Below are 26,078 nucleotides of genomic sequence, written 5' to 3'. Positions count from 1 at the left end.
CAGCTGGAAGTGTCAAGTAAATGATTCATTTTGGCCTCCTTCGTAAGTATCCTGCATCACAGATGTTGGTCTTCAACCAATTCAGTTCAAGCCGTATGACATCAAGAATTTGTTGAAGACAGAGATTGGGGGCCCTGACAACATTTCAGCAGGAGTATGAACTTTCCATCACCCCCTGGAAAGTTGGGTGATGGAACTTTCACCCAAGTAAAAGTTACCACACATCAGCAAGTACAGTTACAACACTGGCAGCTACCTGACTTGAGAAATTATCCAGTTACATCCTCTCCAGAACAGCAGGACAAATCCAACCCAGTCAATCACCACCCAAGCAGTCTCCTTTTGATCATCTGTAAAGTGATGAAGGTATCATCAAAAGTGATATCAAACAATACTTTTAAAGGAATAATCTGCTCACTGACACTCAATTCTGGTTCCACCAGGGCCACTCAGCTCTGGCAACATTACTACCTTAATTCATACATAGTCAAAAGAACTGAATTCCAGAGGTAAGGTGAGAGTGACAGCCCTTGATATCAAAGCTGCATGTGATTGAGTATGGCATCAAGGAGTCCTAGCAAAATTGGAATCGATGGGGGTCGGGGCAAACTCTCCTTTGGTTGGAGCATAAACTGGCACATAGGAAGATAGTTGTGATTGTTGGAGGGTAGTCATTTCAGCTCCAGGATATCTCCGAGTTCCTCAGGGTAATGTCCTAGGCCCAAACATGTTCAGCTGCTTCAGGAATGATCTTTCCTCCAGAATAAGGTTAGAGGAAAGGGGTTTTCACGGATGATTGCACAGTGTTCAGCACCATTCATGACTCCTCAGACATTGAAGCAATCCATGTTCAAATGTATCAAGACCTGAACAATATCCAGGCTTGGACTGATGAGTGGCAAGTAACATTTGTGCCACTTCAGAGTTAGGCAATGACTACTTCCAACAAGAGAGAATCTAAACATTTCCCCTTCACATTCAATGGCATTAACATGACTGAATTCCCCTACTATCAACAATCTGAGAATACCATTGACCAGAAACTCAACTGGACTTGTCACATAAACGCAGTGGCTACAAAGGCAGGTCAAAAGCTATGAATCCTGCAGTAAGTAACTCGATTCCTGATTCCTCAAAGCCTGTCCACCATCTACAAGACACAAGTCAAGAATGTGATGTACTCCCCACTTGCCTGGATGTGTGCCACTCCAACAACACTCAAGAAGCTTGACACCATCTAGCCCGTTTGACTGTCACCATATCCACAGCAAACATTTCCTCCACCACTGACAGTCAGCAGTAATTGTGTATGCTATTCTACAAGAAGCACTGCAGAAATTCATCGAGTCTCCCTAGACAGCATCTTCCAAACTAGTGCTTCCACGACCACTTCCACCTCGAAGAACAAGGGCAGCAGATATATGTGAACACCATTGCCTGCAAGTTTCTCTCCAAGCCTCTCACCATTCTGACTGAAATTTATCACCACTCCTTCAGTGTCGCTGGATCAAAATCCTGGAATTCCTTTCCTAATACAATTGTTGGTGCATCTACACCTACTGGTCTGCAGCAATTTAAGAAGGCAGCTCACTGTCATGTTTCCAAGAGCAACTTGGGATGGCAATAAATGCTAGTCCAGCCAGTGACACCCATATCTCCTAGATGAATTAAAAATCATTCCAGTTGAGAATTACATCATGGTTTGAAGCTGAAAATCTTGCTCAAAATCAAATAGAACTGTATAGTTACCAAGTAATTCAATTAGATGGAACTGGAGAATTCCTTTAAACTTAAATACAGTTGCAGAAAATTACTTTGATAATGTAAACCATTAAAATCTGTTACAATAACGAAGTAATTTTTGTCTTATCTCTAGGTTATTTGGCGGATTGGTTAATGACATCAAAAGAAAAGCACCTTGGTTTGCCAGTGACTTTTATGATGCTCTGAACCTTCAATGTCTGTCAGCTGTCCTGTTTATTTATTTGGCCAGTGTAACAAATGCAATTACATTTGGAGGAATCTTGGGTGATGCAACTGACAACATGCAGGTTTGTATGCTGATTACTTGGATGTTATTTATTTTAGGAGCATGATGTTGCAATTTTCATTTAGAATGTAAGTGCCCAGCATCTGCACCATAAAAGACTTCTTTAGTCGCAGTAATTACACATTATAATGCTCTTTATCCTAGTTGGATAGTCAGCTTAGAGTCAGAGAGATGTACAGCACGGAAACAGACCCTTGAGTCCAACACGTCCATGCTGACCAGGTATACTAACCTAATTTAGTCCCATTTGACAACACTTGGCCCATATCCCTCTAAGCCCTTGCTATTCATATACCCATCCAGATGCCTTTTAAATGCTGTAATTGTACAAGTCTCCACCACTTCCTCTGGCAGCTCATTCCATACATGCACCACCCTCCGTGTGAAAAGGTTGCCCCTTAGGTCCCTTTTATATCTTTTCCCTCTCACCCTAAACCTACGCCCACCATTTCTGGATTCCCCCTCCCCAGGGAAATGACCTTGTCTATTTATCCTATGCCCCTCAAGATTTTATAAACATCTATAAGGTCACCCCTCAGCCTCTGATGCTCCAGGGAAAACAGCTCCAGCCTATTCAGCTCCTCCCTATAGCTCAAGCCCTGCAAGCCTGGCAACATTCTTGTAAATCGTTTCTGAACCCTTTCAAGTTCCATAACATTCTTCTGATAGGAAGGAGATCAGAATTGCACGCAATATTCCAACAGTGGCCTAACCAATGTCCTTTACAGCCGCAACATGACCTCCCAACTCCTGTACTCAATACTCTGACCAATAAAAGAAAGCATACCAAATGCCTTCTTCACTATACCATTTACCTGCAACTCTACTTTCAAGGAGCTATAAACCTGCACTTTTTGTTCAGCAACACTCCCTAGGACCTTACCATTAAGTGTATAAGTCCTGCTCTAATTTGCTTTTCCAAAATGCAGCACCTCACATTTATCTAAATTAAACTCTATCTGCCACTCTGCTGTCCATTGACCATCTGATCAAGATTCTGTTGTACTTTGAGAAAATCCTTTTTGCTTTGCACTACACTTCCAATTTTGGTATCATCTGCAAACTTACTAATTAAACTTCACATGTTTACATCCAAATCATTTATGTAAATGATGAAAAGTCGTGGACCCAGCATCGATCCTTGTGGCACACAGGGTCACAGGCCTCCAGTCTGAAAAACAACCCTCCACCACCACCTTCTGTCTTCTACCTTCGAGCCATTTCTGGATCCAAATGGTTAGTTCTCCCAATATTCCATGAGATCTAACCTTGCTAGCCAGTCTCCCATGAGGAATCTTGTTGAATGCCTTACTGAAGTCCATGAAGCTTGACTAATCAAAAGGCAAAACACTTACACTGCTTTCTACTTGCTATTTTTATCCCTGTTCATGTGCTGTACATATGTGAATATTTTAAGCTCTGTTTTATATTACAATTTTAATAATTTACCATTTATACTTGTATTCCTTTTCTTGTCATTTTCTGCTTTTCAGTTTCTTTGTTCTCCACTTAGTTTCTCTTCTAGTTTTTTGCTTCTTTATTTCTTGCTAATCTTCTTCTACTGTGTTGTTGTAGACCAAAAAAAAACATATTATAATCAGCACTTGTTGTCTGTGTGTATGTATTCTAGGGAGTCCTAGAAAGCTTCCTTGGAACTGCAATTGCTGGAACAGTATTTTGTCTCTTTGCTGGCCAACCATTAACAGTTCTTGGCAGCACTGGCCCTGTGTTGGTATTTGAGCGACTCCTCTACAATATTAGCAGGTACAGTAATTGTGGTTGGATGTTACTTAAGTTTTGGCGTAAAGTTTGATTCTGGCGAATTTTTTTGTGAAATGCCAACTGGTTTCCTAGTCCTAAATCTGAAAATGCCATATTAATGACTGCAAATAATCAATTGTCACATTTGACTGGGAATATTAGCTCTTTAGCTGAAGTAAGAGATTGAAGTTGTTATAGAAGCTGTGGCAGAATGGTCTCTCTTATATGAAACATATGAAAAAACAGACAAATAAGCCCAAGATGAGAATCAAATACATTCTGATACATTCCCAGAGCAGTTTATATTAAATGTTGATCTCTAAAACCTCGAACTGCATACTTCAGCTGGGTTCTATTGGACAAGTTGAAATGGAATGTTTGCTTGCTTGATTGACAATCTTATATGGTTATAAAATGTTCTTCTTCCTGTGAAGCTTTGTAATAGTGTTAATTTTAGCTATGACTCAGATGTGCAAAGTTGTTAAAGCTTCTATTACTGATCCTGTCTGATTCATATTTTTATAGGGTTATATAAAGCAGATTTCTGAATGGGTGTCTTTTTCTCAGCATCTCAAAACTTGCCATTATTTACTAAATAGGTCACTGTTCTCTGCACAGTTCATGGGAATAGATGAGAATGGTGATGGCCTGGGAAGCACAGAGATCATGAAAGGGGAACAAGTGAACTATGACCCACCCAAAAGCTACTCCAATATACCCAAATGAAAGTTGCAGGGGCTATGAGTTGCATAACTCAGAAATGGAGGTAGCCAAGTTGGGTCGTGAGATTGCTTATTCCATGCTGGTAAAAACAGCTGTCATTTGGAATTCTAATGGATATCCCTGAATTCAGCCCCACCAGTGGCATGATGGCTCAGTGGTTAGCACTGTTGCCTCACAGCACTAGGATCCCAGATTCGATTCCAGCCTCAGGCGACTGTCTGTGTGGAGTTTGCACGTTCTCCCTGTGTCTGCGTTTCCTCCAGGTGCTCCGGTTTCCTCTGACAGTCCAAAGATGTGCATGCCAGGTGAATTGGCCATGCTAAATTGCCCACAGTGTTAGGTGCATTAGTTAGAGGAAAATGGGTCTGGGTGGGTTATTCTTTGAAGGGTTGGTGTGGACTTGTTGGGCCGAAGGGCCTGTTTCCACACTGTAGGGAATCTAATCTTAAAAAAAACCCATATATAATTGACACCAGATGAGGCTGACTCTGCAAGAATCTGGACTGGGTTCTCTGAGGAGGCAATCTCAAGTACAGGAGAATCCCTGTCAGGAGGTCCCCAGCAATGGGCAAGAGGGAAATATCTCCATTGATTTATCTTCCTCTTGAAGGTATTTCCTATTGTCTTCAAGCTGCTAACTAATCAATTCAATAAAGGTTGATACCCAATTACTATTCCTGTCAGTTTGCAGATCGGTGCCTCCATTTTTTGCCAATGTTTGTAACCTGACTCAAAATTAAAATCCTATCTTGGAAATCAAACATGAGATCTTTTTGATCAGTAAGGTTTGGTTATGCTTTGCTTGAAACAGTTGAGCCACTGGGACACTGTAGTTCTTTAAGGTCTTTCAAAATACAGAGGAATCCTTTTTATATGAATTATTTTTCTTTTGAGCGGTTGCACCCATTAGTTGATGTTTTCCCAACTCTACAAGAAACAAACATCTGTTCAGAATTGATAAAGAATATTAGAAAACTTAATTTTCCTTAATTCTTCCTTACAAAAGAAAAGTGACAAACTGTGATCTTTTAAAGAATGTTTCAAAACTCCATCTTGTTAATATTTAAAATCTTTATAATTCTCTTGCTTTCAATTTGGCCGTTTTCTCCCTTTTAATGTAAAACATATTTTGTAATCATGTTCCTAAAATTGGCTAGTTGTATTCGAAAGTGTTCCCGAGTCAATACCCCCCTCAATACTTGGGAACCCTCGCAACGTGCAGCCCTCCACTCCAACCCCAACCTCACCATCAAATCAGTGGACAAGGGGAGGGGGGGCACACTGGTAGTTTGGTGCACTGACCTCTACACTGCTGAAGCCACGCACCAACTCACGGGCACCTCCTCTTACTGCCCCCTTTACAATGACCTCAACTCCCATCACCAAACCATCATCTTCCAGACCATACACAACTCATCAACTCAGGGGATCTCCCACCCACAGCATCCAACCTCATAGTCAGGGAACCCCGCACCGCATGGTTCTACCTCCTACCAAAGATTCACAAACCTGACTGCCCTGGCCGACCTATCGTCTCAGCCTGCTCCTGCCCCACTGAACTCATCTCCACATACCTTGATGCTGTCTTATCCCCCCGGTCCAGGAACTCCTCACATACGTTAGGGACACCACCTCCATCACTTTTGTTTCCCCGGTCCCCAATGCCTCATCTTCGCCATGGACATCCAGTCCCTATGAACCTCTGTCCGCCATGACCAAGGTCTCCAAGCCTTCTGTTTCTTCCTTTCCCAGGGTCCCCACCAATAGCCTTCCGCCGACACTCTCATTAATTTGGCTGAAGCTGGTCCTCACCCTCTACCATTTCTCCTTTGAATCCTCCCACTTCCTCCAGACCAAGGGGTATCCATGGGCCCCTGCTATGCCTGTCTCTTTATCAGTTACATGGAACAGTCCATCTTCTGTAGTTACACCGGCACCATTCCCCACCTTTTCCACTGCTACATTGATAACTGTATCGGCGCCGCCTCGCGCTCCCACGAGGAGGTTGAACACTTCAACTTCACCAACACATTCCACCCGAACTTAATTTCACCTGGACCATCTCGGACACCTCCCTCCCCTTCCTGGACCTCTTCATCTCCATCAACAGTGACCGAATCAACACGGAAATCTTCTACAAACCCACCAACTCACACAACTACCTTGATTACACCTTCTCCCACTCTGCCTCCTGTAAAAATGCTATCACCTTATTCCCAATTCCTCCGCCTCTGCCACATCTGCTCCCAGAAGGACTAGTTCCACCGCAGAACACACCAGATGGCGTCCTTCTTCAAAGGCTGCAATTTCCCCTCCCACTTGGTCAATGATGCCCTCCATCACATCTCATCCACTTGCTGCACCTCCGCCCTCGAACCCCATCTCCCCAACCGCAACAAGGACAGAAACCCCTAGTCCTCACCTTTCACCCCACCAACCTCCAGACACATCACATCATCCTCTGCTATTTCCACACCTACAAATGGACTCCACCACTAGAGATATATTTCCCTCCCCACTGCTATCTGCTTTCCATAAAGACCATTCCCTCCAAGACTCTCTTGTCAGGTCCATGCTGCCAACAACCCACCCACCCCCTCCCGGCACCTTCCCATGCCACAGCAAGAATTGCAAAACCTGCGCCCACTTTTCCCCTCTCACCTCTGTCCATGACTCCAAAGAAATCTTCCACAACCATCAGAGATATACCTGCACTTCCACACATGTCATATACTGTATCTGTTGCTCCCGATGCCGTCTTCTCGACATTGGGGAGACAGGACACCTACTTGCAGAACACTTCAGAGAACATCTCCAGGACACATGCCCGAACCAACCCCAGCACACTTTAACTCCCCCTCCTGCTCTGCCAAGAACACACAGGTGCTGGGCGTCTTCCATCGCCGAACCTAACCATCTGATGCCTTGAGGAAGAACGCCTCATCTTCTGCCATGGGACCCTCCAACCACATGGGATTGAAGTGGATTTCACCAGTTTCCTCATTTCCCCTTCCCCACCTTATCCCAGATCCAACCTTCCAACTCATGACCTGCCCCTACCTCTTATCCCCGCCACCCTCCTCTCCATACTATTACCATTATCCCCAACCTTAATTTACCTTTCGCACCCTCAGCTACCTTCCCCCCACCCCACCTCCATGTCACTTATCTCTCAGCCCCCTGGCTCACAAGCCTCATTCCTGTTGAAGGACTTTTGCCTGAAATGTTGATTCTCCTGCTCCTTGGATGCTGCCTGACCTGCTGTGCTTTTCTAGCACCACACTCTCGACTCTAATCTCTAGCATCCACAGTCCTCACTTTCTCCTAGTTATATTGGTTGTTGTCAGATTACCTCCATTAGTATGTTTTTCCTCATTTGGCATTACTTATGTTATTTCCTGCAACATTTGGATGAGAATAAAGAAGACATAGTAAGTTTGTGGATGACAATAAAGTTGGGGGCACGGTAGACAGTGAAGAAGGTTTTCTAAGATTACAAAGGAATCTTGATCAAATAGGTCAATGGGCTAAATATAGCAGATGGAGTTCAATCTGGATAAATAGGAGCTATTGCATTTTGATATAACAAACAAGGGTAGGGCTTTTCCAATGAATGGTAGGGCCTTGGGTAGTGTTGTAGAACAGAGGGACCTAAGGATGCAGATACATAATTCTTTGAAGTTTGTGTCACATATAGACAGGGTGGTTAAAAAGGCATTTGGCACGCTTGCCATCATTGCTCAGACCTTTGAGTATAGGAGCTGGGAAGTCATGTTGAGGTTGTACAGGACATTGGTAAGGCATCTTCTGGACGACTGTGTCCAGTTCTGGTCACCCAGTCATAGGAAGGATATTATTGAGCTGGAGAGGGCTCAGAAGGATGTTGCCAGATATGGAAGGTTTGAGTTATAAAGAAAGGCTGGATAGGCTGGGACTTTTCTCAACTGGAGTTTAGGATGTTGTTACAGAAGTTTAAAAATAATTGCGGGGTATGGATAGAGTAGGTTTGAGTTATAAAGAAAGGCTGGATAGGCTGGGACTTTTTTCAACTGGAGTTTAGGATGTTGTTACAGAAGTTTAAAAAATAATGCGGGGTATGGATAGAGTTAATGGGAGGTATCTTTTCCCAAGGATGGGTGATTTCAAGATGGGGGCACATTTAGAAGTGAGAGGAGAGAGATTTAAAAAAGACATGAGGCGTAACTGTTTTACACAGAGCGTGTGGAATGAAGGAATGAACTTCCTGAGGAAATGGTGGATGTGGACAATTGGCTAAGTACATGAAAAGGAAAGATTTGGAGAGATATGGGCCAGGAGCAGGCAGGTGGGACTTGTTTAGTTTGGGACTATGTTTGGCAAGGATTGATTGGACTGAAGGGTTTGTATCTGAGCTGCCTGGCTGTTTGGCTTTCCAAGAAACTGGATGTAGATACTGCAGTATTGAAGAGTCAGACAGATATTGGTGAGATCATAAGATAGCCAGTGGTAAATCAGTTACCCATTATATACATTCCACCTTTTTTCAAAATAGATGAAAAAAGTGGTGAGGGATTATGAGGTGCAACTTTTTTGAATGACACTCCATTGATGCTTTCGTTATGGTCTCATGTAAAGCAGGGTATGTTGGTTTACTTTCAGTGTTGTTAGGGCATTTTTTCACTTAAGTGCACTTTGAAGCAGGCAATATAGCCATAATTTTATAACCTTATCTGATTGCTCCCTAACCTGGGCATGCTGTTGCCAATTCTATCTCCCCAGTTGCAATCTGCTAGCTCAGCACAGATATTTTACCTGAGGGATGGTGATGAAATGGTAATATCACTGGATTGGTAATCCAGTGATCCAGGTTAACACTGTGGTAATAAAAATAAAGCACCGCAGATGCTGAAAATCTGAATTAAAAGCAGACAACTCTGGATAAACTCAGCAGAACTGGCAGCATCTGTGGATACAGAAACTGAATGAAAATTTTGAATTCAATATGACTCTTCTTCAGAGCTCTTCTGAAGATTGGAGCCTTTGTGACTTTCACTGCTGACTTAATTTACATCCTGCTGGCCACTTCCCTGAATAAAATGTGTATAAAGGGTTTGCAGGAGAGGTACCAAAGAACAATATAAATTGGGGATATGGGGTCAAATCCCATCATAGTAATTGGTGGAATTAAATTCAATTGTTTTTAAAAATTTGGAATATTGTTAGTTTTAGTAATGGTGACTATGACAACTTTAATTGTTATAAACACTCATCTGTGTTTTCCTTTGGGGAAGAAAATCTGTCATCCTTGCCTGGTCTGGCCAACATGTGACTCCAGACCCACAGTAATATGAGTGGCACTCAACTGTTGTACTATGTCTCCCAACTAGTACGTAGTATACGTTTTAAGAGACAGGTTCATGGCATTATCATATTAAAATTGTATCATTGCATGTCATCTCACAGTATTAAGGTCTCATACTCCATCTTAACTTGGGTCACTTGAGGCATGATACTTTGTGAAAGCATGTTATTCTTTGAGATCAAACAGTTTAATATTAGACCAGAAGTGCCGTGACTGTAACATTAGTAAATATCAGGAGCTGTAATGAATATCTGTTGACTCTTTCAATACCATGTTACCCATGTTTAGTTCTTGTGTTACAGGAGGTAACCTAAGTATAGCTGCATTTGGTATTAATACCTTGCTGGAGATAACGCCTACGCTATAGTAGCTGCTCATTAACTGCTATCTGAAATGGCCTAGAAAACCATTCAGTTCAATGGTTCTTCAGAATGAGAACTAATGCTGGCCTTGCTAACGATGTCTACACCCCATAAAAGAATCATACAGAAGTTCTATGTAGTTTCACTTTCCATGTTGTCTAGAAAGACCCTGTACAATAATTGGAAATGTAGTTTGTTCTTGAACTGTATCTTGGGATAAAAAGTCAGGTGAAATTTAAATACATTCATAATTCAAAACACTTAGAGTGATTTCACTATCAGTTGTGTAAATTCTGGTGTATAGTTTGTATCTTTATACGTGTATTTATCTAGTGACTTTACATTAATTTCTATAAACTTCAAAGCTGATCAACTGTAATTAGAGCTGTCTAAAGTTATAATGATGGAAAAATTTCACTTTTTATCTAATGCGCAATCAGTATTCATTCTTTATTCTCTAAATATAAATTCACAGTGACTATCAACTTGACTATTTGGAATTCCGTCTTTGGATTGGAATATGGACAGCATTCTTTTGTCTCGTTCTGGTCGCCACAGATGCCAGCTACCTAATTCAATATTTTACACGTTTCACTGAGGAAGGCTTTTGCACACTGATCAGCTGCATTTTCATCCATGATGCTTTTCAGAAAATGTTTAACCTGGCTAAGAATTTTCCAATCAATTCTGATTTTAACATTGACCACGTTACTCTCGATCATTGCTTATGTCTTCCTTTTGAAACAGGTAAGATTCTCCTGCTAGAGAAATCTTTGATTCCACAATTTTAGACAAACTATTGGAAGAAGATTTAGAGAATTCATCAAATTCATTTCTTTCTTTTAGAAAATGTTTCAAGTCTGTTTAACGAAACAACTGAGACACACTTTAAACTCAGCACTGCCACCTATAATACAACTGTAAGTTTTGGCTTTAAGTAAATGTTGTCATGTTCTGAAATTAACTCTTATTTAAACTTTCTCCTTTATTTTCATGAAGATGTTGGTAAATGCACAGCAGCCCTTCCAAGGTCTTGGTTTCACATGAGCCTAGGTTGCCATGGAGACAGTCTTGAAGGCCAGTTTCAGTGAGCGAGTGTGAAATCAATGCTCACTTCTGGACAGTATCCACTGGAAATCTGTGCGATTTTCACTGTGACCTCATTTACATCTTGCTGGCCAGTTACTTGCAAAACATGGGTATAAAGAGTTTGCTGAAAACTAAACAAAGAGTTGCTAGACTAGTGATTGCACTCAGTTAAGTTGTAATGGAAGTTTTGTCATGATCTCTTTAAAAACTAAAAGGAAGAGGCCTGAAGAGCAGATGTTTTAGGTGGGGTTTAAAAGAACTCTTGTCTTCCACACCCTGTGTGACATAGTGTTTAAGCTCATGCACCTCTCCCAAGAGAAATGGGGCAGTTGCAATATGAGTCCAAGTTACTAAGTAATTAAAATGTCGATTGAGTGTTAATTATGTCGTAGACATCTGATTTTCTTAACTAACCAGGCTGACACTGACAACAGAGTCCAGTTAAAGTAGCAGTCTGCAGGAATGGAGCCTGAGTGGTAAGATTTGCCAGTTGGGTTTATTTGCCCTGGCTCTTCACCAAAATGTAGCTACATATCTGGGTCAGAAGCTGTTCTGACCAGATGTCAATACATGCACATGTCCCTTGGATATTACTGAACAAAAATCAGAAAATTGACTTTCCTCCATTAACCCAATGGTATTGAAAACACTTCCAGAATCACTAAAGTAGCTACAAACCAGTTTCTGTTGAGATCAGTACAGACCCCAAATCAAATCTATCTGTTTGTGTTCCACTGGAGGCTGCATTTACTTATTGAGCCTTCAGCAGGATTCCAGTTGTGGTGTTTTTGAGAGATTAGTCACATGACCAGTTCAGCATAATGTTTTGCTTCTTTTCGGTAGAAATATATCATGTGCAATTTCGCCTGATTTTTATATGCAATTATGCAATACAGGATTTTTTGAAACTAAGATCTCTATCTTTATGACTTGCGCATGATTGTATATTTCTTAAATATCTGTAAGAAATTATAATAATCTTACTTGACTGTGTGTTTTATTTCAGCCCAATATAGAGTCTGTCAATTGGCCTTCACTCACAAAGCAAGACTGTTTGAAGTACGGAGGACAGCTTGTGGGCAAAACCTGTGATTATATTCCAGACATCACACTCATTTCCTTTATTCTTTTCTTTGGTACATTTGTTTGTTCCATGTCGCTGAAGAACTTTAAAACAAGCAGATACTTCCCATTTGCGGTAAGCATAATATTTTAAAAAATTTTTATAGTTGCTTTCTCATAACAGCAAGTAATCACAAGTTTAGTTTATAACCCCGTTTAATTTCTAAATAAGCCTTGTTGAGAACCAGTTTACAATGAGTCAACGTTATTGAGCTTTGTAAAATGTAATATTATCAAATAATTGAAAATTATATCTCAACTTCGGTTATTTGAGATAAAGTGAGAGCCAGTTGCCCAATGAATGATCAATTGGAGCTGCTTAAAAAGCTGCTTTAAGAGCCACTGTCGAGAACACGCATTCTAGATGTTGTTGAAAGCAACATGCCTCTAGGCAGCTCTGAAAACTAAAAATACCAAAACACCAGTCACTTAACTGTCACAAAGCTAATATTAGCAATGAAAACTGAAAGGTTGTGGATAGCAGAGTTTATGTTTCATCAACGGCAATCAGTTGGCAGACAGAAAACAAAACTTATTGGTCTTGGTTTAAACATAATCGAGGGGAGGAGGCAGACGGGGTACCATGTCTGCCATTGCTTGAAGTTATCAGGGGTGTCCCCAGGGAGTCGGAACACATGTGGACCTGGCTGATCTTCATTTACATAAAAGTTTCCAGTGTTCTGCCTCAACTCAGCCAGATCCAAAATCTGACCTGCAAGCAAGAAAGGGAATTTGGCAGCAACAGAATGAGATTTACTTGTGGTGGTCACTGGAGGGGGCATTCCTTCAGATGATCAGGAAGAAGAGGGGGAAACACTCCACCTCTTGATATATAAGGAATCCTCATATAAAACTTTACAATCTATCAGTTAACATTTTAAAATAAATTCAGGTAAAATTTTAAAAGCTTACCAATGGGAAGGTGACTGAATCAGAAGAGGTGAGTCCTGGATTCATCTTACCTGCTACCATTCTCTCCAGTGCTCTCCAATTTCTATCAGGCAATGGTGGAATAAAATTCCTCACACAGCATATGTCTCAATACCTGGAAGTGAACACCATAGCCTCTAAATACTCTGTATAAAATAGTTTCTCCTGTCCTTTTTTTATACACCCAGCAGGGGTCACTGTAGGGTGACCTGGAGTAGGAACACTGGATATGTTCCTTTGATTGTAATTGCAGCACTGCATATGATCAGTGTACTGATATTTACAGGTTGGGTGCAGGCTTGCTTAGTAACGTAAGAGATTACACCTGGGACAGGTGTCCTTGGTGAATGAGAAGACACAACCTCTAACCTTGTTTCTATTTTTTGCCCAGCCGTCAGACTGATTGATAGGCTGACCAGCTGTTGGATGGGAAAACTCTGGGCAAGAAGCCACAGCATGCCCTCTTGGAAAGAGATCTCACGAATTCTAGGGCAGGCTTTAGATCATGGTTGGAGGTGGGACAGATGACGTTATGGTGGGAGGTGGGGCAGATTGTATCAATTTACAGGATAGGTTACAGATCAGGGTAGGAATGGTGAACTGGAGGTCTGTAGCTATAGCAGAGCAGTTCTGATTGGTGGATGTGATGCGAAAGGCTGCTCCAATGGTTTGGAGGGAGCATTTCTGCTCCTTCTGAATACATGGAGTGCTGTAAAAAGCACCTTCTCAGAACAGTTTATTTTGCTGCCTGATTCCTCAAACTCTCAGGAACCTGGTTGAAAGCACTTTTAAATCAGACTCATCATTAGACTGTCTAAGCCTGATTTAAATATTATAATGAAGTCTCCAGGTTCTTTAAGGCAAGAGACTTGTACATCTTGTTATACATTATAAAAATGACCATGTATCTGGTTGGCAGGTTGAGGATGATTTTCCTTTAGGGTTTGGCATCCCCAAATCCATCTGTAATTAAAGGTAGAGCTTAATACAGAAGCCTAGTTAGCTAGTGATGAAAGCTTACATGTAAACGTGTGAACTAGGACCAGTTGTAGGCCATCCAATTCATCAAGCCTGTTCCACCATTCAATATGATCACTGCTGATCCAGTGGTAACCTTCAATCCACATTCCTCATATCCCTAATAAGCTTTCAGCCCATTACTAAAAATAAACTATCTACCTCTACCTTTTTAAGGAAGAATTCCAAAGCCTTATTATTTTCTGAGGCAAAACATTTCACCTCATCTCTGAACTGTCTCTGATGGATTTATATCCTTCAATAAATAAGGTAACACATACTAGATACAGTATTCCAGATGAGATCTTGGGAGTTCCTGTATAATTGAGGTATAATCACATACTTATATAATCAACCCACTCATGATAAATGTTAATATTTTATAAGCTTTCATAATTATCTGCATACTAATATGTTGCAACTTAAGCACAAAGACACCCGTAACCCTCTGCAAGTCAAAGCGCTGCAATTTCTCACCATTTGATAAAATTCTTTTTTTAAAATTCTTTCTTCCAATAGGACAATTTCACATTTTTCCACATTATAATCTATTTCCACATCTTTGCCCATTTAGTTAAACTATCTATATCTCTTTGTAGCCTCCTTATGTTCACTTCATAATTTATTTTCCTACCTATCTTTGTGTTATCAGTGAATTTTGCAATCACACCTTCCTGGTCTGGATGACCAAGACTTGTGAATAATCTTAGTGACATTGGAAACTAAGTCAAATTCATATGTTCAATGTATATTCAAGTTGGCAGCAGAGTTGCAGGGCTGCTTGCAGGCTGTTGGGTGTGGAGCAAATGTGGGTTCAGCATGGGACCTGCCATTGGCGATTAGGTGGGCCCAGTGGTGAAGAGATGGCGCCTGAAGAGTGGCAACTCCTATGTTGGTGGGACCAGCACAGATGGTGGCAAGGCTGTGGAGGAGGGGTGATGGCGTAGGTGATGGTGAGCTCTCTCAGGGCTCAGCAATTTCTTTTAGTTATGTCTTTTATCCCTTTTAGTCTTAGACTATTCAAAATGGTGCCAGATTGCGGCAACTGTTGAAATTTTTCATTGTATTTTACTATATTATTCACTGTAAAATGCAAGTGACAATAAATAAATCATTGTGACAATAAATAAATCATCATATTGCTGGCATGTTGTTAAATTTAAATGTTTAGGTTTTGGTGAATCTAAATTGGCAACCCACCTTTGCAGGAGGTTGATAGTGTGAGAAGTGCCAAACATCCCTAGGAGTCCAGTGAGAAGAGGGGAAAGTCACCCAATGTTCCCATTTCTGATCAGTATTCATCAACTATCGTAAACTAGTGTGTGTGATTGTCAGATCAGAATAAAATTGCTCTGAACTCATTGCATGCCAGATTTGCCTTCTGATGATGGCACTCCCCTCTTCTGTGATGCTATTATCTCTGGTTAGCTTTGGCATGAAGTTAAGATGTTACTGAAAGAAGAACTAAACTTGTGACTGGTCCAAGAAAATAAAAGGAGGTGAAAGACTATTTTTGTACCTCAGCAATGTACCGGCAGATACATTGTAGAGATTTGTATTATCATAATATTTGGCCGTATTTTATGTTTCCCCTGAAAAGGCATTGAAATTATTTCATGAGTGCAACTTAGCTTTGTTGTGGTTTGACAGAGACATCAGTTTGAAATAATCATGCAGAGTCAATTCTAGCAACAAATTGGGTTAAATTACCCTCAAACTTAGGACAAAGCATGACTGTTCAGTTCCCATGCTGAAAATAGTTAGCACTTTTGTCTCAGATTGGAAAGATCACAAGATGAACATGGGATTGAGAGGGCATTCAAACTACATGAGCTCATCCTTTCAGGAAAAAAAGACTTGACTTCCCATTAGGGCATCAAACTATCTCTTAAATAATTCCAAACGTTTTGCTTCTACTCCTGTTTGCTTCTAAACACTGCTTACATCAAGATGAACTTCTTGGTATTATTTTTAAATCTGTTTTTTTATCAGTTTTGAAATTAAATATCCTTGTCCATAGATATTCTTAGTTATCATTAATCATAACATGTTCACAAATTCAGTCATGCAAGTGTCCATTTAAAAATGGGTACTGCTGCTTTAATTGCAGTTTATGCTTGCTTTACGTTTGTTTTATTACATTGGAATTAGCTAGTCCAAATGTAGGATTAAGATTATTATTCAATAATTAGTTATAATTTGGTATGTGCAAGCAAGCAGACATTAGATTTTATATTTTGTTGAGCTATGGTCAGTGCAATATGATATGGCCTTTTTCTGTAACTTGCATATGTATTAGAGAGCAACCATATAGGCATCTGGGACTATGGTGACGTTACCTATTCTAGTGAAACGTGTCACATCGCCTCAGTTCAAAATAAACAAGTAAACAAACAAAATAAAAAAGACAGATGTTTGTGACAGAATAAATGTTCGTGACGATGCTTTGAAGTGAAACAGCTTTTGTTTGAAATTGGTTTAGTTATTTTAACTTAAAGTTGTAACTTTCTCCTTAAAGCATCCAATGTAAGAGACAGGCCTTTAATTTCAATGTAAATGTATGAAATATAAGTTCTAATGCTACATATTGATTTCTTAAGTCAATCTTGACTTAGATATAGTGTGATTTTAAGGTTTAATGCTTGTTAATATGACCCCTACATCTTAGGAAATTTTTAAAAAGATGTCTTGTAAGTTAGCTTGTTGCAGTCAGCAGCAATTACTGTGAAGTAGTACATAAACAAAGAGTTATTTTTATCTAAAAAGAATTGGTTGGCTTTGAACATTTAGCAGTATCAATTCGACTATATATCCTCTAAGCATACACAAAGCACTTTCATAGTGAATTTTCATTTTCAGTGAGGAGCCGTACAGATAATACCCTAACAAGGAAAAGCTGTAATGAAATAATTCATTCAAAAAATGACTGACACCTTTGGGAACCAGTCAGGGGATGTTTGGAAGTGATATCAGTAAGATGACTATCACCTTTAAGAAACCAATCATAAATTGAGCTGGCTACCTAGCCAATCTGAGACTGATTGGTAGCACATTAAAGCTCAGGAATGCTATAAGACATAACACATAGGAACAGAAATTAGGCCATTCAGCCCATTGACTCTGCACCACCATTCAATCATGGCCGATAGGTTTCTCAACTCCATTCTCCCGCTTTCTCCCTGTACCCATGATCCCCTTGACAATCAAAAACCTATCTATCTCTGTCTTAAATATACTCAATGACCTGGCCTCCACAGCCTTTGGTGGCAGTGAATTCCTTAGATTCACCACGCTCTGGCTAAACAAGTTTCTCTTTATCTCCATTATAAATGGTTTTCCCTTTACTCTAAGGCTGTGCCCTTGGGTCCTAGTCTCTGCTATCAATGGAAACATCTTCCCAATATCCACTCTGTCCAGGCCATTCAGTATTCCGTAAGTTTCAATCACATCCCCCCTCATCCTTCAAAACTCCATTGAGTATAGGTCCAGAGTTTTCAAAGGTTCCTCATATGTTAAGCTTTTCATTCCTGGGACGATTCTTGTGAACCTCCCCTGAACGCGCTCGAGGGCCAATACATCCTTCCTGAGATATGGGGCCCAAAGCTGTGCACAGTACTCTAAATATGGTCTGACCAAAGCCTTATAAAGCCTCAGAAGTACATCCCTGTTTTCATATTAACGTCCTCTCAAAATAAATGCTATCATTGAATTTGCTTTCTTAACTACTGACTCAACCTGCAGGTTTACCTTAAGAGAATCCTGGACTAGAATTTCCAAGTCTCTTTACACTTCGGACTTCTGCATTTTCTCTCCATTTAGAAAACAGTCCATGCTTCTATTCTTCCTACCAAAGTGCATGACCTCACACTTTCCCACATTGTACTCCATCTGCCACTTCTTTGCCCACTCTCCTAACCTGTTCAAATCCTTTTGCACTCTCCCTGCTTCCTTAATACTACCTGTCCCTCTACTTAGCTTTGTATCATCTGCAAGCTTAGCCAGAATGTCCTCAGTTCCTTCATCTAGATAATTAATATATAAAGTGAAATGTTGTGGTTCCAACACTGACTCTTGCAGAACACTGCATGTCACTAGCTGCCATCCTGAGAAAGACCCTTTTATCCCCAATTTCTGCTTTCTGCCAGACAGCCAACCTTCTATCCATGCTAGAACCTTGCCTCTAAAACCATGGGCCCTTATCTTACTCAACAGCCTCCTTTATGGCATCTTCTCACAAGCCTTCTGGAAGTCCAGATAGATAACATCCATTGGCTCTCCTTGGTCTAGCCTGCTCATTACCTCCTCAAAGAATTCTAGCAGATTTGTCAGACATGACCTCCCTTGATGAAACCATGCTGACTTTACCCTATTTTACCCCATCTCAAGCATTCACTTCCAAGTACTCAGAAAACTCATCCTTCTAAATGGACTCCAAACTCTTACCCAGGACTGAGTTTAGGCTAATCGGCCTGCTATTGTTCATGTACATGACTAATGGATAGAAAGGCTTAAGAAGCAGTACCTCCAGTGCACAGAAGTAAGAAGTTAGCATTACTTCACTCAACAGATCAGAACAAGTAACATGCGCCTAATCAGCCAGAATTTGTGAGCTGGGGTCCAACATTGACCAACTGATCCATTGCCTCTTGTGACAGACATATTCTATTCTGTAAAACCTGTCAGAGCACATTTGTTCTGGAATGTCCTTGTAAATAATCAGAACTGGATTACATTTAGATTGGCTCTCTCAATTCATTCCATAATTATAGTTGACTCAAGTTTAACAATTAAAGTTCAACACTCCAATTTTTGCATATGAAACCATTTAAATTGTTTTGTATGATGATTGTTTTACAACTTACTGATTTCTTCCTTAGGTCAGGAAACTAATTAGTGATTTTTCCATCATCCTGTCAATACTGATCTTCTGTGGAGTTGATATCCTCGTTGGTGTGGATACCCCAAAACTCATTGTGCCAAGTGAGCTTAAGGTTTGTGTCACTGAATATGAAGATTGTTTGCTCAGTCTAATTAATGCATTGATTTTTCTTGGAAGTGAAGGCTACTTTGCCATAAACCATTTCTAGTATGTGGAAACATTGTCAACACCAGCAAATTGATTGAATAAGTGGACAGATGATTTTCAATGCAGAGAGATATGAAGTGATGCATTTTGGAAAAAAAAATGGAGAGATCATATGAAGGGTAAAACTTTTAAAGGACTTACAGGAATAGGATGTTTGTGTACATCTGTTTATGAAATCATTGAAGGTGACGGGACAGGATGAGAATGTGGCTAATAAAGTGTACAGTATCTTGGGCTTTATTAACAGTGAAATAAAGTACAAGAGCAATGAGGTTATGTTGAACTTGTATTAGTCATTAGTTCTATTTCAGCTGAAAAATTGCATCCAGTTCTGATCAGTGCATTTTAAGAAGCTTGGGTAGCCATTAGAGAGAGTGGAGGGAAGATTCACAAGAATGGTTCCAGGGATGATGATCTTCAGTCATGAAGGCAGAGTGGAGAAGTTAGAACTGTTTTGCTTGGAGGAAGTAAATGGCTGAGAGGAGATTTGACAGCGGTATTCAAAATCATGAAGGGTCTGAATAGAAAGGTTAGCACGAAATTTTTCCTACTTGTAAAAGTGTCATGAGTGAGAGGGTATAAATTTGAAGTAAGAGAAAGTGAGGACTACAGATGCTGGAGATCAGAGTCGAAAAGTGTGGTGCTGGAAAAGCACAGCTGGTCGGGCAGCATCCAAGGAGCAGGAGAGTCGATGTTTTATTAGGAAGGTGAAAAGCTCATGCTCAAAACATCGACTCTTCTGCTTCTCAGATGCTGCCTGACCAGCTGTGCTTTTCTAGCACCACCCTTTTCAACATAAGTTTGAAGTAACAAGTAAAACAAACCAAGGTAATATAAGCAAAACCTTCTTTCATGTAGTGAGCAGTTAGGAACTGAAATGCACTGCCCAGTTTCCACTAAGACCACTAACTAGAAAGGAAAAGTGCACACATTACAAGGAGAAGGTAAGAGAATTCACAGGGCAAGTTGTTTATTCAACAAGGCAGTGTGGACACGATAGAATAAATGGCCTCTTTCTACACCATAAAAATTCTGTGATCTTTGATCATGTGTGACAGATATTATTCACCTCTTTCCATACGTAATTCTCAGACATCATTACACTTAGCCAATAAAGGCATTAATGGAACTATATACTTCATGATTTATTTTAAAATACACAGTTATTTAACAATCAGCAAAACTTGTAGTTCGTGAAGGAATTAAAAGCATGAGATTAATAAACAGAGGGATTGAAGTATGAGGCAGTGGAGAAACAGTTTAATAATATTTGAAATAGTTGAAATAAAAGAGGAAAACCTATAAACCTTTATACACAGAGTGTGTATATTTACAGTGAGAAGGATAAAGAAAAGGAAAATTGAATATGGTATTAAAATCCTACAAATGAGTGAATGGATGCCGAAGTACCAAGCAAGCTTCTGGTGAAAAGATGTATTGGCAGGGGTCTGTACATGCTCCTAATCATGCAAACTCTGAATAGGGGAAGGTCATTCCTGATGAAGGGCTCTTGCCCGAAACGTTGATTCTCCTGCTCCTCGGATGCTGCCTGCCCTGCTGTGATTTTCCAGCATCACATTCTCAACTCCGATCTTCAGCATCTACAATCCTCACTTTTTCCTAGATCATTTGGACCCTCAAACCTATTCCACCATTCAATCATATTCTGGCTGATTTAACTGTAACCTCCACTTTTTCCTGCCTGTCCCCTATTCTCTGATTCCATTGTTAGCCAAATGTCCATCGATCTCTACCTTAGAGACATTCAGTGTCTTCCACCATTCTCTTGGACAGAGCATTCCATAGAATTGGGATCTTCTGAGGGAAAACAAATTGTTTCATTTCCATCTTAAATGGAAGCCTCCTTTATTTTAAACTGTGACCCATAATTCTAGTCTTTCCCACACAAATGTCCATTCAGCATTCACCCTGTGAAATCCTCTTAGGATCTTTTACTTCTTAAACGCACATGGATAGAGACCCATAGTCTCTCCAACCTTTCCTTCAAAGGTAACTCCCTCCTATTGGGAATCAGTCAAGTAAACCTTCTCTGAACTGCTTCTAATGCAATGAAATATCTCCTTAATGCACTAATATAGTTACATGAACATAAGACCAGGAATAAGCCATTGGCCTCTCATGGTAACCTCATCATTCAACAAGATCATGGCTAATCTATCTCAGGTCTAAATTCCTCTTTTGTACCAACTCCTCGTAGTCCTGAGCTCCTCGATTAATTTCAAAAAACTAACTACTTTTTAAATTTCTTTCGTTAATCTAACCTCCACAATCCACTAAGAATTCCAGATGTTCACTTCCTCTGAAAGAATAAATTCCTTCATATCTGTTTTCAATGAATGTTTCCTTATTCTGTAACTATGTTCCCGAATTTGAAACTCCCCCATTAGTGGAAAAAAGTTTCTCAAACTTTTGAGATCTCTCAGAATCTTATGTTTCTCTTAGCTCACCCCTCATTCTTCAAAGTGATAATGAATAAAGGCCTCACCTGTTTAGCTGTTCATGATAAATAACCCTTTCATCCCAGGAATTAGCCTAGTGATGGTCTCTTCAAAGACCTGTACAAATATCACAGACCACTTATACTGTTACATTCTACTTACCTTGCCATTTGCCTTCCTAATCCCTTGTTGTACCTGCATTGTGACTTGCTATGATTCATGCACTCAGACACCAAGATCCATCTTTGTCTCAGAGTTCTGCAGTCTCTCTTTTATTTAAATATTATGTTGCTTTTCTATTCTTCCTTCCCAAGTGGACACGTTTCACACGTTCCCACATTATACTCCATTCACTTACGTTATCTATTCCTTTGCAGACTCTATACACACTGTCTGAAACTTGCCTTCACAGTTATGTCTATGTCATCAGGAAATTTAGTTACCATACACCTAAGCTCTCACTTAAACTGAAATAAATCATTAATAGTGGAAGAGGTCACAGCGTTGATCCCTGTGGTACTTCAATTGTTACATCGTGTCAACCTAAAAATGACCCACTTTTACCTACCTTCTGTTTCCTATTAGCGAACCGATCTTGTATCCATGCTAATGTGTTACTCTGTACATCATGGGCTCTTATTTTATGTAATAACATGTGTGATACCTTGTAAAATGCTTTTTGCAAATCAAGGTATGTCACGTTTGCAGGTTCCCCTTTAGCCACTTTGCTGGTTACTTCTGCAAAGAATGCTAATAGTCAAACATGATTTCCTTTTACAAACCATGTTGACTCTGCCACACTGCATTGAGATTTTCTAAGTACCCTGCCAGCACCACCTTAATAAGTTCCTATTCTCCCTGTGGCAGAAATAGGAGCAGCAATAGGCCATTCAGTCTTTTGAGCTGTCTCCACCATTAAATATGATCAGGGCTGATCATCCAACTCAGTACCGTGTTCCCATTTTCTCACCATACTCTGCAGCAATAAGAACTCTATCTAAATCTTCCTTGAAAACAAGATGGTAGACACCTAAAAACAGTTACATGTATTTAACTGTGAAATGTAGAAAAGCACAGTGGAGAAAAATGACATTTTGAGAAAACAAAAGCAATGACAGAAATCAACAACATGATTGCAGGTCACAATATTTTCAAATGAAAAGTTACAAAGGGCTGAAAGTCATCAATCTCAGAATTCTATCTAGAGAAGTGCTACTTATCGCCCAATCCCTGGTGTAGCATACAGCTTAATCATACCAATCACAGTGGGTGCAATAGTGAGCTCCCAATTATCAGAGTCAGCGTAGCAGTGACAATTCTTCAGCCCCTGCAGTAGCTCCTGTCTCTAATGCACTATCATTTCACCCCCTTTCCCCTTTTACAATTACTGTCCAGTCTGCATCCCAGCATGCTGCCATAAGTCCACAGAATTGACTTCACTAACTTTACTACCACAGCATTGGCCCCTGATAAATCCCATTGACTTTTATTGAGCTGATCCCTAAGACTGACCATGATCTGCCACCCTCTGACAACTTGGATGGTCAACCTTGACTGACTGACCACTCAGACACCATTAGCCATGCGGCTGCTACAGCCACCACTGCGGTAAATGATGATATCATTTCTGCCCCAGCTGCCCCATTACACTGCCACCATTGCCAATTTCAGACCAAAGGGGTAGCCATAGGCACCTGAACGGGCTCTAGCTGTGCCTGCCTCTTCGTCGGGTACAAGGAACAGTCCATCATCCGCAGTTACACCGGCACCATTCCACACCTTTTCCTCCACTATGGATCTCTCCATTTCCGTTTCCAGTGACTGACTCAACACGACATCTACTTCAAACCCACCGACTCCCACAGCTACCTGGACTACACCTCCTCCCACTGCACTATGGATCTCTCCATTTCCGTTTCCAGTGACTGACTCAACACGGACACCTACTTCAAACCCACCGACTCCCACAGATACCTGGACTACACCTCCTCCCACTGCACCTCCTATAAAAATGCTATCCCTTACTCCCAATTCCTCTGCCTCTGCTGCATCTGCTCCCAGGAGGTTCAATTTCACTCCAAAACATCCCAGATGGCCTCTGACTTCAAGGACTGCTATTTCCCCTCCCATGTGGTCAACAATGCCTTCCAGCGCATCTTCTCCACATCCCGCACTTCCGCCCTTGAACCCCACCCCTCCAACCACAACAAGGATTGGCAGGGTGGTCACCTTCCACCCTACCAATCTCCAGATACAATGGATCATCCTCCATCATTTCCACCACCTACAGTCAGACCCCACCACCAGAGATATATTTCCCTCCTCACCCCTATCAGCATTCCACATCCCATTCCCTTCACGACTCGCTTATTAGGTCCATGCCCCCTGCACCAATCCACCCTCAACTCCCGACACCTTCCCTTGCCACCGCAAGAGGTTTAAAATCTGCGCCCACACCTCCCCCAACTCACCTCCATCCAAGGCCCCAAAGTATCCTTCCACATCTGACAGTGATCTTCCTGCACATCCAACACCTCATCTACTGTGTCCATTGCTCTCGATGTGGTCTCCTCTTCATTGGGGATGCAGGACGCCAATCTGCAGAACATTTCAGAGGACATCTCTGGGACCCACACACTAAACAACCCTACCACCCTGTGGCCAATCACTTCAACTCCCCCTCCCACTCTGCCAAGAACATGCAAGTCCTGGGCCTCCTCCACCGCCAAATCCTAGCCACCCAATGCCTGGAGGAAGAACGCCTCATCTTCCACCTTGGGACCCTCCAACCACATGGGATCAATGTTGATTTTACCAGTTTCCTCATCTCCCATCCCCCCACCTTATCCCAGATCCAACCCTCCAACTCAGCACTGCACTCTTGACCTGTCTGACCTGTCAATCTTCCTTCCCACGTGTCTGCTCCACCCTCAGCTCCAACCTAGTACCATCACCTTCATTCACCTATCGCATTCCCAGCTACCTTCTCCCCCAGTCTCACACCCCTCCCATTTATCTCTCAGTGCGCGTACACACACACTCCTGATGTAGGGCTTATGCCCGAAACATCGACTCTCCTGCTCCTCAGATGCTGCCTGATCTGCTGTGCTTTTCCAGAGCCATACTTTTGACTGAGTAGAACCCTGACTAATCTCTGCAGAGCTCCTCTGCCTGACTTCCCACAACCCCCTGAACTGGTTGCACTGGGCATGCAGGACTGATCATAGCGCACTCCCTACAAATGGTGATATGGACCCCCACACTGACTGTCCTAGGCAGTTGGCTTGTATCTAAGCCTTTGAGCTAATAATGATTGATGCCCTTATTCTAACCGTGTTGGGACACCTGGCTGAAGATGGTCTCCCTTGATCTGACTGAGGACTACTTTGAGACCTGGCCATTTTGTTGACGTAAATGCAGTGTGTGTGCTCTGTCAGCTGCAGCTGTAACACTGAAGTAGCAGAGCGCTGTACAGCAACATATCCACTCACTTGTCTGATTGCTGACAGCCATGACAAGTTGCATAGCTTTGTGTCTGTACTAACAGCAAGGCTGGACAGAAGGCTGAAGCCTTTAAGCTCTGAGGGAGCAAAGAGCAAAAAAGCAAGTCAAGGCAATGATGTTGTGAACATTGACAACACCCTTGTGAATCTTTTCTGAACCCTTTCAAGTTTCACAACACTCTTCCGATAGGAAGGAGACCAGAATTGCACGCAATATTCCAACAGTGGCCTAACCAATGTCCTGTAAAGCTGCAACATGACTTCCCAATTCCTGTACTCAATACTCTGACCAACAAAGGAAAGCATACCAAACGCCTGCTTCGCTATCCTATCTACCTGCGACTCCACTTTCAAGGAGCTATGAACCTGCACTCCAAGACCTCTTTGTTCAGCAACACTCTCTAGGACCTTACCATTAAGTCCTGCTAAGATTTGCTTTCCCAAAATGCAGCACCTCACATTTATCTGAATTAAACTCCATTTGCCACTTCTCAGCTCATTGGCCATCTGGTCAAGATCCCGTTGTAATCTGAGGTAACCTTCTTCACTGTCCACTGCACCTCCAATTTTGGTGTCATCTGCAAACTTACTAACTATACCTCTTCTGCTCATATCCAAATCATTTATATAAATGA

At 41.2% G+C, this 26,078-nt stretch overlaps 1 protein-coding gene across 1 annotated transcript in view; it reads left to right on the top strand.

Moving 5' to 3' along the window:
• The window catches only part of LOC122556650 (electrogenic sodium bicarbonate cotransporter 1-like), a 117,099-nt gene that overhangs the window by 30,497 nt on the left and 60,524 nt on the right, over positions 1-26,078 (top strand). The window contains exons 9-14 of the mRNA XM_043703637.1: positions 1,877-2,051; positions 3,681-3,814; positions 10,713-10,984; positions 11,084-11,157; positions 12,333-12,524; positions 19,273-19,386. Coding sequence (XP_043559572.1) covers positions 1,877-2,051; positions 3,681-3,814; positions 10,713-10,984; positions 11,084-11,157; positions 12,333-12,524; positions 19,273-19,386 — 961 coding nt within the window. The remainder of the gene's footprint in view (positions 1-1,876; positions 2,052-3,680; positions 3,815-10,712; positions 10,985-11,083; positions 11,158-12,332; positions 12,525-19,272; positions 19,387-26,078) is intronic.

The sequence above is a fragment of the Chiloscyllium plagiosum genome, chromosome 14, assembly GCF_004010195.1.
Source record: "Chiloscyllium plagiosum isolate BGI_BamShark_2017 chromosome 14, ASM401019v2, whole genome shotgun sequence".
NCBI classification, from domain to species: domain Eukaryota; kingdom Metazoa; phylum Chordata; class Chondrichthyes; order Orectolobiformes; family Hemiscylliidae; genus Chiloscyllium; species Chiloscyllium plagiosum.
This window is presented reverse-complemented; position numbering and strand designations above follow the sequence as displayed.